At 36.3% G+C, this 13,142-nt stretch overlaps 1 protein-coding gene across 3 annotated transcripts in view; it reads right to left on the minus strand.

Annotated features, from left to right (window-relative positions):
* LOC105468290 (dynein axonemal heavy chain 7) overlaps nt 1–13,142 on the minus strand; it is a 340,382-nt gene that overhangs the window by 196,890 nt on the left and 130,350 nt on the right. For all 3 annotated transcript variants that reach the window (XM_071073104.1, XM_071073106.1, XM_071073105.1), the window contains 2 exons: nt 4,052–4,245; nt 2,012–2,210 (listed from right to left, as the gene is read on the minus strand). In XM_071073104.1, coding sequence (XP_070929205.1) covers nt 2,012–2,210; nt 4,052–4,245 — 393 coding nt within the window. The remainder of the gene's footprint in view (nt 1–2,011; nt 2,211–4,051; nt 4,246–13,142) is intronic.

Consider the following 13,142-nt stretch of genomic DNA (forward strand, 5'->3'; position numbering starts at 1 on the left):
TGAGCCACCACTCCCAGCCATGGTGTCTGTCTCTATTGTTGTTGCTCTCTATCTCTGTTGGCTCTGGTAGGCTTTATTCTGTAGAGCAGAAGACAGCTTGTAGTTACTTTAGATTGGCATATCCACAGCCTCCCAAGCCTAGCAAAGAGCACTTTTCTCTCAATCTATATAGCAGTCCCCAGGAAGAACTATGATTGGTTCTGGTTTAGTCACACATTCCCTCCTTCATATTGCCATGGAGAGTGGGCAATATGATTGATAGCTCCAACAAAACCACGGAGAATAGAGAAGAAATAGAAAAGGAAAGGATAATGAGTAGACACAAATTACGTATATCCATTATACCTGATTGGGCTTGTTCACCTGGTATCTTTGTAGTAAGAAAAACAAATTATTTTTAAATTGTGTTACATGGAGAGTTGTGATCAAAATGCAGAGAATAATCTGTATATATACTAGTTCAGAATGTTTTGTTCAAAATACTTTTCATCACATTGGGAAATCATATCTTATTTTCTTTCAGGCTCTTGAGCAATACTTGACAACATGTAACAGACAAATTGATGATATTGTCACTTTGGAGCGTGGCAAATTGTCCAAGCAGAATCGTGTAACTCTGGGAGCACTTGTGGTACTGGATGTCCATGCTAGAGATGTCCTCTCATCACTTGTAAAAAAAAATATTAGTGATGACTCTGACTTTGAATGGTTAAGTCAGCTTAGGTACTATTGGCAAGTAAGTGATATCACTGAATGTTACATTACACAGCAATTTCAGCTCGTAATTTTAAATTTGTGCTTGCTTGCTCACATAGTATATATCCAAAAGAAAATAAATTGTTCTACCAAAAAAGACACATATACTCATATGTTCACTGGAGCAGTACTAAAAATAGCAAAGACATGGAATCAACCTAGGTGCCATCAATGGTGGACTGGATTAAGAAAATGTGGTAAATATACACCATATAATACTATGCAGCCACAAAAATAATGAAATTATGTTCTTTGCAGCAACATGGATGCAGCTGGAGACCATTATCCTAAATGAATTAATACAGGAACAGAAAATCAAATACACATGTTCCCACTTACAGGTAAGTGGAAACTCAACCTTAGGTACTCATGGTCATAGATGGGAATGGCAACAATAGACACTGGGGACTACCACAAGGAGGAGGAAGAGGGGGCACAGGGTTCATATACTAACTATTGGGTACTATGCTCAGTACCTTGGTGATGGGATCAATTACTCCCCAAACCTCAGAATCACACAATATATCTATGTAACAAACCTGCACATGTACCTCTGAATCTAAAAGTTGATATTTTTAAAAAATTAAATTAATTAATTAATTATCCTCCCTTTCTGTTCCTTTGCTCCATCATGATTTTTATTCTTGACTAAAAACTTGAATGCTAAGCTCACATTATAGTAAAAAAAAAAAAAAAACGGAGTGCTCAATCTTTATTTATTGGTGTGCCTTGAAATTCTCTATTAGTAAAAATAATCACAAATGATTGAGCTGACAATACGTTTTATGAAATGTGAAAAATATGAAGTTGCTATTAATTTGTAGGAAGTATACATTATTTTCTAACATTTTGTATGCATTTCATACATATACTGAACAAAAAGATTCATACATGTCAAAGAGATTGATGTGATCATGTACAGAGGTGCTTCCAAGGCAAGACTAAAGATAGATTGCATAGAACAAAGTGTATCTAATTAATGATGAAAGCACTAGCATGTGGCCGCAAGAAATGAGCAGATGCATTACTCAAACCCAAGTGTTCTGTAGTATGGATGGTATTTTGTTCCACTTTTCTAATGAGTCACTACAAAATTACTATCATAGACCATCTCTTTGCCTTCAAGTTATCTATCACATTTGAATGGTAATTCCATGCCTCCATTTCTGTTTCAATAACAGTACAAAATAGTATATTTCTAATAACATTCATATTCTAGCATCCTTTTCTAAAAATCGTAAGTATAATTGGCTACCTTGTGGATGGAGTTAATCATAACTCTCTCTAATTCAACCAACCACTTCTCCACTTGACCTCTGGCTTTGGCTGTTGAAATGATCTCTATGAGTTCCACAACCTCTCCTTCGCTGCTCTTCATGTGAGTAATGTCTAAAGTTTCTGTAAATTCTACCTTTGCAATTCCTTCAAAACATTTCTTCAAGTGGGGTTGCACCCTGTCAGGAAAAATATTTTTAAGAGAATTAACCAAGTTAAAACAATTCCTTACATTCCAGTGTTCCTCATGCAGCAATCTTCGTTTAAAGTTCATAAATGTGTAGTGTTAGACCTGTGCTAGGTGCTGCTGGGAATGAAATGCTGTGCAAAAACCAGAAACCCCCAAAACAAACAAACAAAAAAAAACAAGCTCTGCCTACCTGGATTATATAGTCCATGGAGATGTCAGTATTAACTGAATAATCACAAAACATCTGTAAAATCACAATTACAGTAAGAGCTACAGAGACAACCACAAGGCTTTGTCTTCAACAGAATGAATTAAAAGATGCTAAAGGTAACAAAAGGAGAAAACCAATCTTGACTAACAGATAAATACATGAATCTGAAGAATCTTCAAATGCACAAAAGTAGTCATTTCAACTGGGATCTTCAGAGACTGCTTGAAAATTGTGGACTACCTTTAGTAACTTAGGTACTTTACAGTTTACTAAGTCAACTGCATTGACAGTATCCAACTATTAGTCTATTCAATGTAATACAGATGGGACTGACACAACTCATTTTTGGCACACTACCAATAACCCGTCACATTGATCTTTCAAATGGGCAAAAAGAAGCAGAGTATAAAAACTCAGATAGAAATCTGAGCCTAAATTTACCTTTCGTTTAGATTACATATCCCCTACTTTGAAGGCACAAGATACAAAATTAACAAATTTGTTTAACAAATATCTATTCACTGTTTACTTTATATCAGATGGTCTTCTAAGGATTGAGCAGCGGGAAAAAAACAGTCAAAAAATCTCTACCATGGTGGAGCTTATATTCTGCTAGAGGAAGACATGCCATTAACAAATAGGTAAATTATAGAGTATGCCAGATGATAACAAGTATGCAGATGGAAAATGAGGCAACGAAAATAAGTCCAGGAAAGAGGGCAAGTTGAGCATGGAGGGAGCTGCCTCTTTAAATATGGTGGTCAGGGAGGACCTCTCTGAATGACAGATGTTTAGGCAGATTTCCACAAAGACTTACAGGAGGTAAAGGAAGAAGTGTGATGGACATTTGGGTAAGGAGCATCCCAGGCAAGGGAACAGTACACTGAAAAAGGAGGCTGTCCCTTTTACTGGGGAATTGCAAAAAAGCTGGTGGACTGCAGGCAGAGTGAGCAAGAAGACTAGTAGGTGATGAATAGGAAGGATAACAGGGGAAAGATAATCTGTGTGGGACATCACAAACCATTGTGAGGGCACTGGCTTTTATTCTGAATGTGCTGTGAAAGAGTCGTGTTCTGAAAAATCTGTAAGATGTGGTAAGTTAAGAAATCTGGCCAGGCGCGGTGGCCCACAACTGTAATCCCAGCACTTTGGGAGGCTGAGGTGGGTGGATCACTGGAGGTCAGGAGTTCAAGACCAGCCTGGCCAACTTGGTGAAACCCCCGTCTCTACTAAAAATACCAAAATTAGCTGGGCATGGTGGCACATGCCTGTAATCCCAGCTCCTCCAGAAGCTGAGGCAGGAGAATTACTTGAACATGGAAGGCGGAGGTTGCAGTGAGCCAAGGTGGCGCCATTGCACTCCAGCCTGGGAAAGAAGAGTGAAACTCCATCTCAAAAACAAACAAACAAACAAACAAAAGAAAATGACTCCATGGTTCATTCAGTGATACTACTTACATTTTTAATAATTATCCAAAGTTGATTATACAATACTTGGAACATTCTTGTAGAAAAATTATTATATAAACATGATTATATATATTTATGTTCTACTTTGTTCTAAAAATTAAGTTTAAGTGGATAAATTTAGTCATGTATTCTACATGTAAATTACTTACCTAGTGGGGTCTTTAGTCTCAGATAGTATCTCAAGAAGTTCATCATTGGACAAAAAAAAGAATCTGGGGAAAAAGAGGCGTTTCTTTTCCAAATATTCATTAAGTCCTTTAAGAATGAGCTCTAAAAGTTCATTAGACTTTTTCAGCCTTTCCAGCATTCTGTCAATGGTTACAACTGTCAGAACATGTTTATCCTAAAAATAAAAATAAAAAACACTCAATTCAAAAATATTAGATACTAACTTCATTTATATTCATATTGTATTTGAGATTATATGTTTGTAATCAAACAAAGGTTTTATAAATTTTAAGGGGAGTATGTGTTTTTTAAAAGTAGTCTTGCATGTTCTAAGTCTACTTGGCCTCTCTCTTTGATTCTATAAAAGTCACATCGATTTAATCCTCAGCCCTGTTCATAATTTCTCCCTCTAAGTTGAGAAGTGTAAGAAACAGAAAACGAGTGAGAGAGAGAACACTGCCTGAACTCACAAGAAGGACAGTGGAAACAAACTGGTATGAGATATTTTCTTTTGTCTTTTATTCTTTGAGGAAAAGAATTCTAAACAGTAAGTCATGATTATAAGTATTATTTTGAATTTTGTTATGAATAATAATAAAATAACAGAATCCCTGTTTTATAACTATAGAGAAAAAAGTAAGGGTTGAGGAAAGAAAGAAGAAAGGTTTCTAAGAAGATCTTACACTGTAAACAATGACCCCTGAAACTACTTTATAACACTTCTTGCTGAAGGACTCAAGTTCAAGGTGTGCTCTTCCTGAACTCTCTAAAGACAGACTGTTCCACCTTTAAGGCAAGGTGAACATTCTCACTAGAAAGTGTCACTGTGAGCTGTTTGCTTTACAGTGATTCAAACACAATCAAATATTTTTAAAAGAGCTTTATCCTGTGTATTCAAAATAAGAATTATAACCAAAAGCTGATCTTAAAGAACTCATATTTTTAAAAAAGTAAATAGAGTTTATGGATTTCTCAAAATATCCACACAGTAACCACTGAGTTTATGAAAATCTTTAGAAGTGCATATAAAAATACAGCCTAGATATAGCTGAAATAGAATTATTTTTACTTTTTTTTCTGTAACACATGGTTGATGTCATCTGGGTCTATTGTTGGTCTTATAATTCCAAAGTCAGTGTTCACTATTGACACCATTGACAATGTAAGGAAAGTTCTTTACTGAATAAGCTTGAAGGTGTTGAAAAAAGCAAAAAAGGTGCTAACACAATAAAGATTTCAATCGTCAAGTAGCACATCTCATGAAAACACACCATTTATTAATGTAACAGGGCATTTTAGAAAATTTATATGAAATTAAATCAAGAGAATATTACTAAAAACTAAATATTAAATTTCAAGATTAACTAATTAGATATTTTTGGTATTTAGCCATGACTGAGAGATAACAAAAAATGTAAGCAGTAAATTTTTTCATATAGGAATTTCATTCAATTGCAGGAGTCTCTAAAGTATGTTTTTGTTAACATACTTTGAATGTGTCTGAAAAGGAAAAATACAATTTTCTGCTTTTTTTGGATTATAACAATGCAATTTAGAAACAGCAATTTAATCAAACAAAATAATTATCATTATTACTTGTTTTCTCAATAAAACATGAATATATAAATCATGTAATATAATTAGATCAGCTTATCTTTAAAGGTGCATAATTTTTAAAAGGAATTTTATTATGCTTCCTTTTTTACGTTTCAAATAGACATTCACACACACACACACACACACAAACACACACAGCATAACAGACTCAGGCCATCTTGTCCGCCTAAATCCAAATATCAAAATAGTGTTCTTAGAGTGCCACCTTCTGGAAAAGTATGCCTGTATTTGTTGGGGGAAAAAAGCTGAATTGTGGCTAATAAATAAAACTCCTTTCACATATGAACAGTATTTGTTATTCTCAACCAAAAAATTTATTGCAATGTTTCCATTCTTAATCGAAGATTTGAAAGCTAAAAAGTTCAGTTATTTAAACCAGTATATTCCTTTTGCTAAATATTATAATTGCCAAAATAACAAACAAACAAACAACAAATCATGGGAAGAGCATTCAGGTAAATTTTTTTTTATTTTTGAGTTTCCAGGGTCAAACTATTTAACCAGATTAGCTTAATAACTCTGAACCAAATATGCTACATTTTGTACCTCATACAAATATGAACTTAGGCAATAATCTATGTATCTTTGTATATGGATTTAAGATTTTAAAATAAAAGTAATCATCTTATGACTGACAACTCAACTACCTTCAGTCTCTCCCAGTGAGAAGACAAACATAATAAAGACTGTATCAGATAAAGAAAGGGGCCCAAGTTGAACAGACCTGGTGTCTGTCCCACACTGTATTCCTTACTACCTGTGCAACTTTTGCTTAATCTGAGTCCCTTTTTTATTATCCTGAAAATGGGGATAAGAGCCCTCTCTCAAAATTGGTATGAGGACTAAATTAGATAATGTATTTCAAGTGACTAATATGGTACCTAAAACACACATACTTGAAGCGACCCTTTTATTCCCCCTTTCCTTCTCCTCACCCCAAAATTGTCTCTTGGAGAGAGTGGGGGTGGGGACTGACCCTAGGGAAAGGGGAAAATGAAGCATTTACATCACTCCATGTTTTATGGAGTTAAAATGAACATTGTATAATCTTCCATCCTTCAAGAAAGATATTTTTCATAGTAAAATAACACTGACTTTAAATTCCTCTAAGGATTGCCATAAAATCCTGGTACAGAGTCAGCATTCCATGAATGAATGCTTGAGCATTCCATGTTAAGTGCTTGAGTGAATGCAAGTTGAGCTACACCTAGGCTCATACAGGGAAACTCAAGGAATGTACAAGTCTCCATGTCATAGAAGGCTGGTATACTTCATAGCCACGTCCTCAGAATATAGCAGAATAAGATGTAACAGGAAGCTACTAGAAATTTGAATCTTAGTGACTTGACACTTTAATTACTTTCTGTCTCCTGCAGGGGAAGAAATGAATTATTAATTGTCATTTTTTTGGTTAAAAGAACACTGACAATTTTTAAGTGTCTTCTTTTACTTCACAACCACCCACCAATCTCATCAGCTCTAGTGACGATCTACTAGGTTTACATTTCTAAACGAAACGAATGTGATATCAGGGGCCCGAAACTTTGAGTATATAGAGAGCTTTCTCATTTCTGCTACTAGGAAGCTTCATAGAAAATACGGTTTTGTCACTGCTCAAGGAAATAAGAGAGAACACAAACAAATGGAAAAAAAATTCCATGCTCATGGATAGGAAGAATCAATATCATGAAACCGGCCATATTGCCCAAAGTAATTTATAGATTCAATGCTATTCTCATCAAGCTATCATTGACCTTCTTTGCAGAATTAGAAGAAACTACTTTAAATTTCATATGGAACCAAAAAAGTGCCTGTATAGCCAAGACAATCCTAAGCAAAAAGAACAAAGCTGGAGGCATTGTGCTACCTGACTTCAAACTATACTACAAGGCTACAGTAACCAAAACAGCATGGTGCTGGTACCAAAACAGACACATAGACCAATGGAACAGAACAGAGACCTCAGAAATAACATCACACATACTACCATCTGATCTTTGACAAACCTGACAAAAACAAGCAATTGGGGAAAAAAATCCCTATTTAACAAATGGTGCTGGGAAAACTGGCTAGCCATATGCAGAAAACAGAAACTGGACCCCTTCCTTGCACCTTACACAAAAATTAACTCAAGATTCGTTAAAGACTTAATTATAAAACCTAAAACCATAAAAACCCTAGAAAAAGAAAACTTAGGCAATACCATTCAGGACATAGGCATGGGCAAAGACTTCATGGCTACAACACCAAAAGCAATGACAACAAAAGCCACAATTGACAAATGGGATCTAATTAAACTAAAGAGCTTCTGCACAGTAAAATAAACTATCATCAGAGTAAACAGGCAACCTACAGAATGGGAGAAAATTTTTGTAATCTATCCATTTGACAAAGGGTTAATATCCACAATCTACAAGGAACTTAAGCCAATTTAAAAAAAAAAAACCAAGCCCATCAAAAAGTGGGTGAAGGATATGAACATACACTTCTCAAAAGAAGACATTTATGTGGCCAAGAAACATATGAAAGAAAGCTCATTATCACTGGTCATTACAGAAATGCAAATCAAAACCACAATGAGATACCATCTCACACCAGTTAGAATGGCAATCATTAATAAGTCAGGAAACAACAGATGCTGGAGAGGATGAGAAAAAATAGGAACACTTTTACACTGTTTGTGGGAGTGTAAATTAGTTCAACCACTGTGGAAGACAGTGTGGCGATTCCTCAAGGATCTAAGACCAGAAATACCATTTGACCCAGCAATCCCATTACTGGGTATATACTGAAAGGATTATAAATCATTTTGCTATAAAGACACATGCACACCTATGTTTATTGCAGCACTACTTACAATAGCAAAGGCTTGGAACCAACCCAAATGCCCATCAATGATAGACTGGATAAAGAAAATGTGGCACATATACACCATGGAATACTATGCAGCCATTAAAAAAATGAGTTCACGTCCTTTGCAGGGACATGGATAAAGCTGGAAGCCATCCTTCTCAGCAAACACAGGAACAGAAAACTAAACACAGTATGTTCTCGCTCATAAATAGGAGTCAACCAATGAGAACATGTGGACACAGGGAGGGAAATATCACACACTGGGGCCTGTCGGGTGTTGGGGGGCAAGAGGAGGGAGAGCATTGGGACAAATACCTAATGCATGCAGGGCTTAAAACCGAGATGACAGGTTGATAGGTGTAGCAAACCACCATGACACATGTATACCTAGGTAACAAACCTGCACGTTCTGCACATGTATCCCCTAACTTAAAGCAAAATAAAAAATAATAAAAAATAAAAAAGAGATAATGCTGTTTTGTACACTTAATGGAATTAAGCTCAAGCCTGCTTAGCAAATTTCTGGAAGTGTAAATTTCCTAATGCAAAATCCCTGGACAACAGAAAATTGATAAGATCCTCATTAAACCTTTTGCACTTTAAGAAAGGAAATGTAGGTTGACAGAGTATAACTTTAAACCCCTTACAATTTTAAGATTCCTTGACATCATCAGGAGCAGAAATTCTTTCACTTAGATTCAATGTATTTCTAGGATTAATCTAAATCTCAGGGCCCATTTGCCTAAAATTGAATTTTCAGAAGTTTTCCAGAATAAACTCTGAATTCTTAGAATTAACAATAATTCAAGCATCCATCTCAATTATTGATTTACTCATTTAACAAACATTTACCAAGGGCTAATACACATTAGTGACTTTTCTCAGTGCTTGGGTGACAACAGTGGACAAAACAAAGATCCCAGCCTCCATGGGGGAGACAGACAATAAATAATAAACATCATATTGATAAATTATATAGTAAGGTAGATGATAGATGCTACAAAAAAGAAAGAAGTGATAAGGAGTGCCAAAAAAGTCAAAGGTGGGTTAATTTAAAATAGGATGTTCAATGTGAGTCTCATTATAAAGGTAATATTTGAGAAAATACATCAAGGAAGCAAAGCATCAGTACTGCAGATATTTAGAGGTAGCACATTCCAGGAAGAGGGTCCAACCAGTGCAAAGGCCCTCGGGTAGAGTGTGTTTGTTATTTGAGAAGAAGGAAGGGTGGGGAGGAAGAAGAAGAAGGAGAAGAGGAAGAAAGAGGAAGATGAAGAGGAGGAAGAGGAAAAAGGAAGAAGAGGAAGAGGAGGAGGAAGGAGGAAGAAGAGGAGGTAGCCAGTGTGGCTGGAATAGAGTAAGTAAAGTGAAAAGTTGTAAAAACAGAGAGGTAAAAGGGTGGAATGAGCAGATCAAGAACTTCCCATTTAATGAAACCATTAATATGTCCCTCATATAGAAGTATTTCTCCCCTGGACACTGAGATTACTTAATCTAGTTAGGATAATCTCTACTAGATTTCATCTAGAAAAGCCAAAAGTTGAGAAGTAAAATTGTTGTGAGTAGATTATGCAGTTAATTGGTGAGACATGTCACTTCCATTTTTACTCCTTAATTCCCATATCCATGTACTCTGCCTATGAGAGAAACCACATGCCTGGAGCAGACAGAACGGCATCCCAAACTCCTAGAACTGCATCCCAAACTCTAGAACTGCATCCCAAACTCCTATTATGTATACTCTAGAACTGCATCCCAAACTCCTATTATCTTCCAACAGTGATATGGTTTGGTGTCCCCACCCAAATATCACCTTGAATTGTAATAATCCCTATGTGTCATAAGAGGGACCTGGTGGGAGGTAATTGAATCATTGGGGTGGGTTTTTCCTGTGCTGTTCTCATGATAGTGAATAAGTCTCATGAGATCTGATGGTTTTATAAAGGGGAGTTTCCCTGCACATGCTCTTTCGCCTGCCGCCATGTAAGATGTGACTTTGCTTCTCATTTACTTTCCACCATGATTGTGAGGCCTCCCCAGCCATGTGGAACTGTAAGTCAATTAAACCTCTTTCCTTTCTAAATTACTTGGTCTCAGGCATGTCTTTATGAGCAGCATGAGAACAGATGAACACACACAAATAAATTAATCTTCAATATAAGCCAATTCACTTTGTTTAAGGTCAATATTCATAGTAGGACTTTTACTATTATTGATGTCAGTCAACTGTCTTATTTCCCTTGTAATGTGAATTCCTTAGCATGTTGTGTGGAAACTGTGATAATGAGTAAGTCATTCAGTAAGTCAATGAATGACAATATTGGCAGAAACTTGGTGTGGGAAAACAAAAATTCATTTGGTGCAGACACAACACTGCTGGCTTCCATACTGAAAGAGGGCTAATGTAATATTCAATTCCCTCTAAATGGCTGCTGTATCAGAAGCATTATGTTAATTTCCACTGTTGGCAGCTTGAGCACTCAGCAGTGTTGGTGAGGGGTAGTCTGCGATAGTAATTCCTTCCGTAATTCCCACCCCTGCCATCATGACTTCTTCATTTATAGCTACAGTAGCCATGTATCCCAGTTCGATGAAGATAGTTCTGGTTCATGCTTGCTTTCCCAGATTATTAATTGCTTTAACTCTCAAATGTTCTCCAATTTGGACAATATATTAAACGATTATTCCATTTCATAGCTCACTGTGCACATAGTGGCATATGCTGGTTGACATGTACAGACTAGGTCAACTGGTCGACCATATAATTAAGTTCCTCCTTTTGCAGCTGCACCTGTTACTAAGCAATCACATGGAACACAAATATGCTCATTTAGGTATATTCTCTGATACCTTACATACCTCTTCGCCAGTATTTCTTGTTCCCAACCCTTCAAACTTGTTTCTAAGTCCTTGATTATGCAGCAAAACTGTTTGCTACTGACCATCATCAATGTAAATTCATACTTCTGACCAAGCACTCTTTCCAAGGAAAGTTAAAAAAAAAAAAAAACCTATTGAAGTTATGCCCATGAGAAGAATTTCCTTCCTACTGTTCTCTAAGTCCACCCCTAAGTAGGGTTATAATTTCCACTTCTGGATGGTGCAAGCATATGCAGCACAAACATCTTCAAGCAACTCTATAACTTCTTTAAATCCAATCAAGGATTTTCTACCATTTCAATCTAATTGAGACAGGCCATTACAGAAGCCAGGTTTGGTCAATAAAACAAGTAAACAGAACCACTCACAGCTCCTTGACTAGCATGTTGAAACAGGATCTCTGGTAAGTGCACCCACACCAACACATTTGACCACATCTAACTTCTTTCCTCCCTACACAAGCACCATTACAATATATTGCCACTTATATTTATCTACACCTCTGCCAAGGCTTCCGGCAAGAGAGGCTAAACAGAGTTTGAGGGTCAGAGTACCCAGAGTCGATTACATCCAAGTGTCCCCATTTTCAGTTCTCACCATCCCACGCTTTCCAATATAATTAAACTATCTTTCACATAACAGATCTAGAAAGGCCATGAATTAAATTACATTGAAATTTGGTGACCTATTGAATCAGATTCTATAACTAATTTTTTGCTATATCAAATTTGTAGCTATGAGAAATAAAAGGTACTTTTAGGAAATCACAAAAGTTTCTTAGTTGTCTGACCACATCTTGAGCAGAGAATTTAAAACTGCAAATTATACCATGTCTTTAATTTCTCTAGTGCCTTTTAAAGAATTCAGCCCATTTCACCTCCCTGGTACTTCAAATTCTTATTCTATTGACCTATTCCAGCAGCCTCACGGTCCACCAAACACTTCCCTATAAAACAGATTGTTCATTCTGGAAGTCTAAGAACATAATTGATTGAGTGATTTTTATACGGCATACCAGACACTACTAGTGTCCTATTTTCAAGCAATAACTAGATCTTCACTACTCTAAGACCCAAGTGGATCATAAACAATCCTAGATCTCATACTTGAGGTTCTGGTATAGTTTATTCAAGTTCAGTGTAGAACCCTTCTATATATTAAACAAAAAGGAATTTAATACAGGGAATAAAGTGATTGCAAAATCACTGGAAAGCCTAGGGGAGCATACTTCCAGGACAGACTACTAAAACACAACAACTGACTTTTCAGGATTTACTACTTCTGTCCCAATCAGGACTAAAGGATAACACCACTGGAAATACTGAGTTCAAGAACCCATCATGGAGGCTCTGATGCTAGAGATCAGTGGGCGGGATCAGGAGGCCACCATTATCACTGCCTCATAATACCTATAAAACTGGTAACCAGATGATAAAGTCCTGTTGGAAAAAAAAGTCATGTGTTCATGATCTGGCTTGACAGCAGAAATAGCTAAAATGACAGAAAGACGGTCACTTTCACTTTTTCCATCCAAATCCCAAATGAGTGTATCTAATTGAAAAGATCTAATTCACTTCCAGAAAGTCAGATGTAGAGAGCCTGGGAGATGATCTTTTCTGCTTTTCAGCCCACTAGATAGAGGTGAAATGCTTGTTGCCAAATGATATTTACTACAGTAAAGAAAACAAGGAAAATAAAGAATGAGTACAAAGTTTTTGGCAA

This window comes from Macaca nemestrina, chromosome 11 (assembly GCF_043159975.1).
Source record: "Macaca nemestrina isolate mMacNem1 chromosome 11, mMacNem.hap1, whole genome shotgun sequence".
In the NCBI taxonomy this organism is placed as follows: Eukaryota; Metazoa; Chordata; class Mammalia; order Primates; family Cercopithecidae; genus Macaca; species Macaca nemestrina.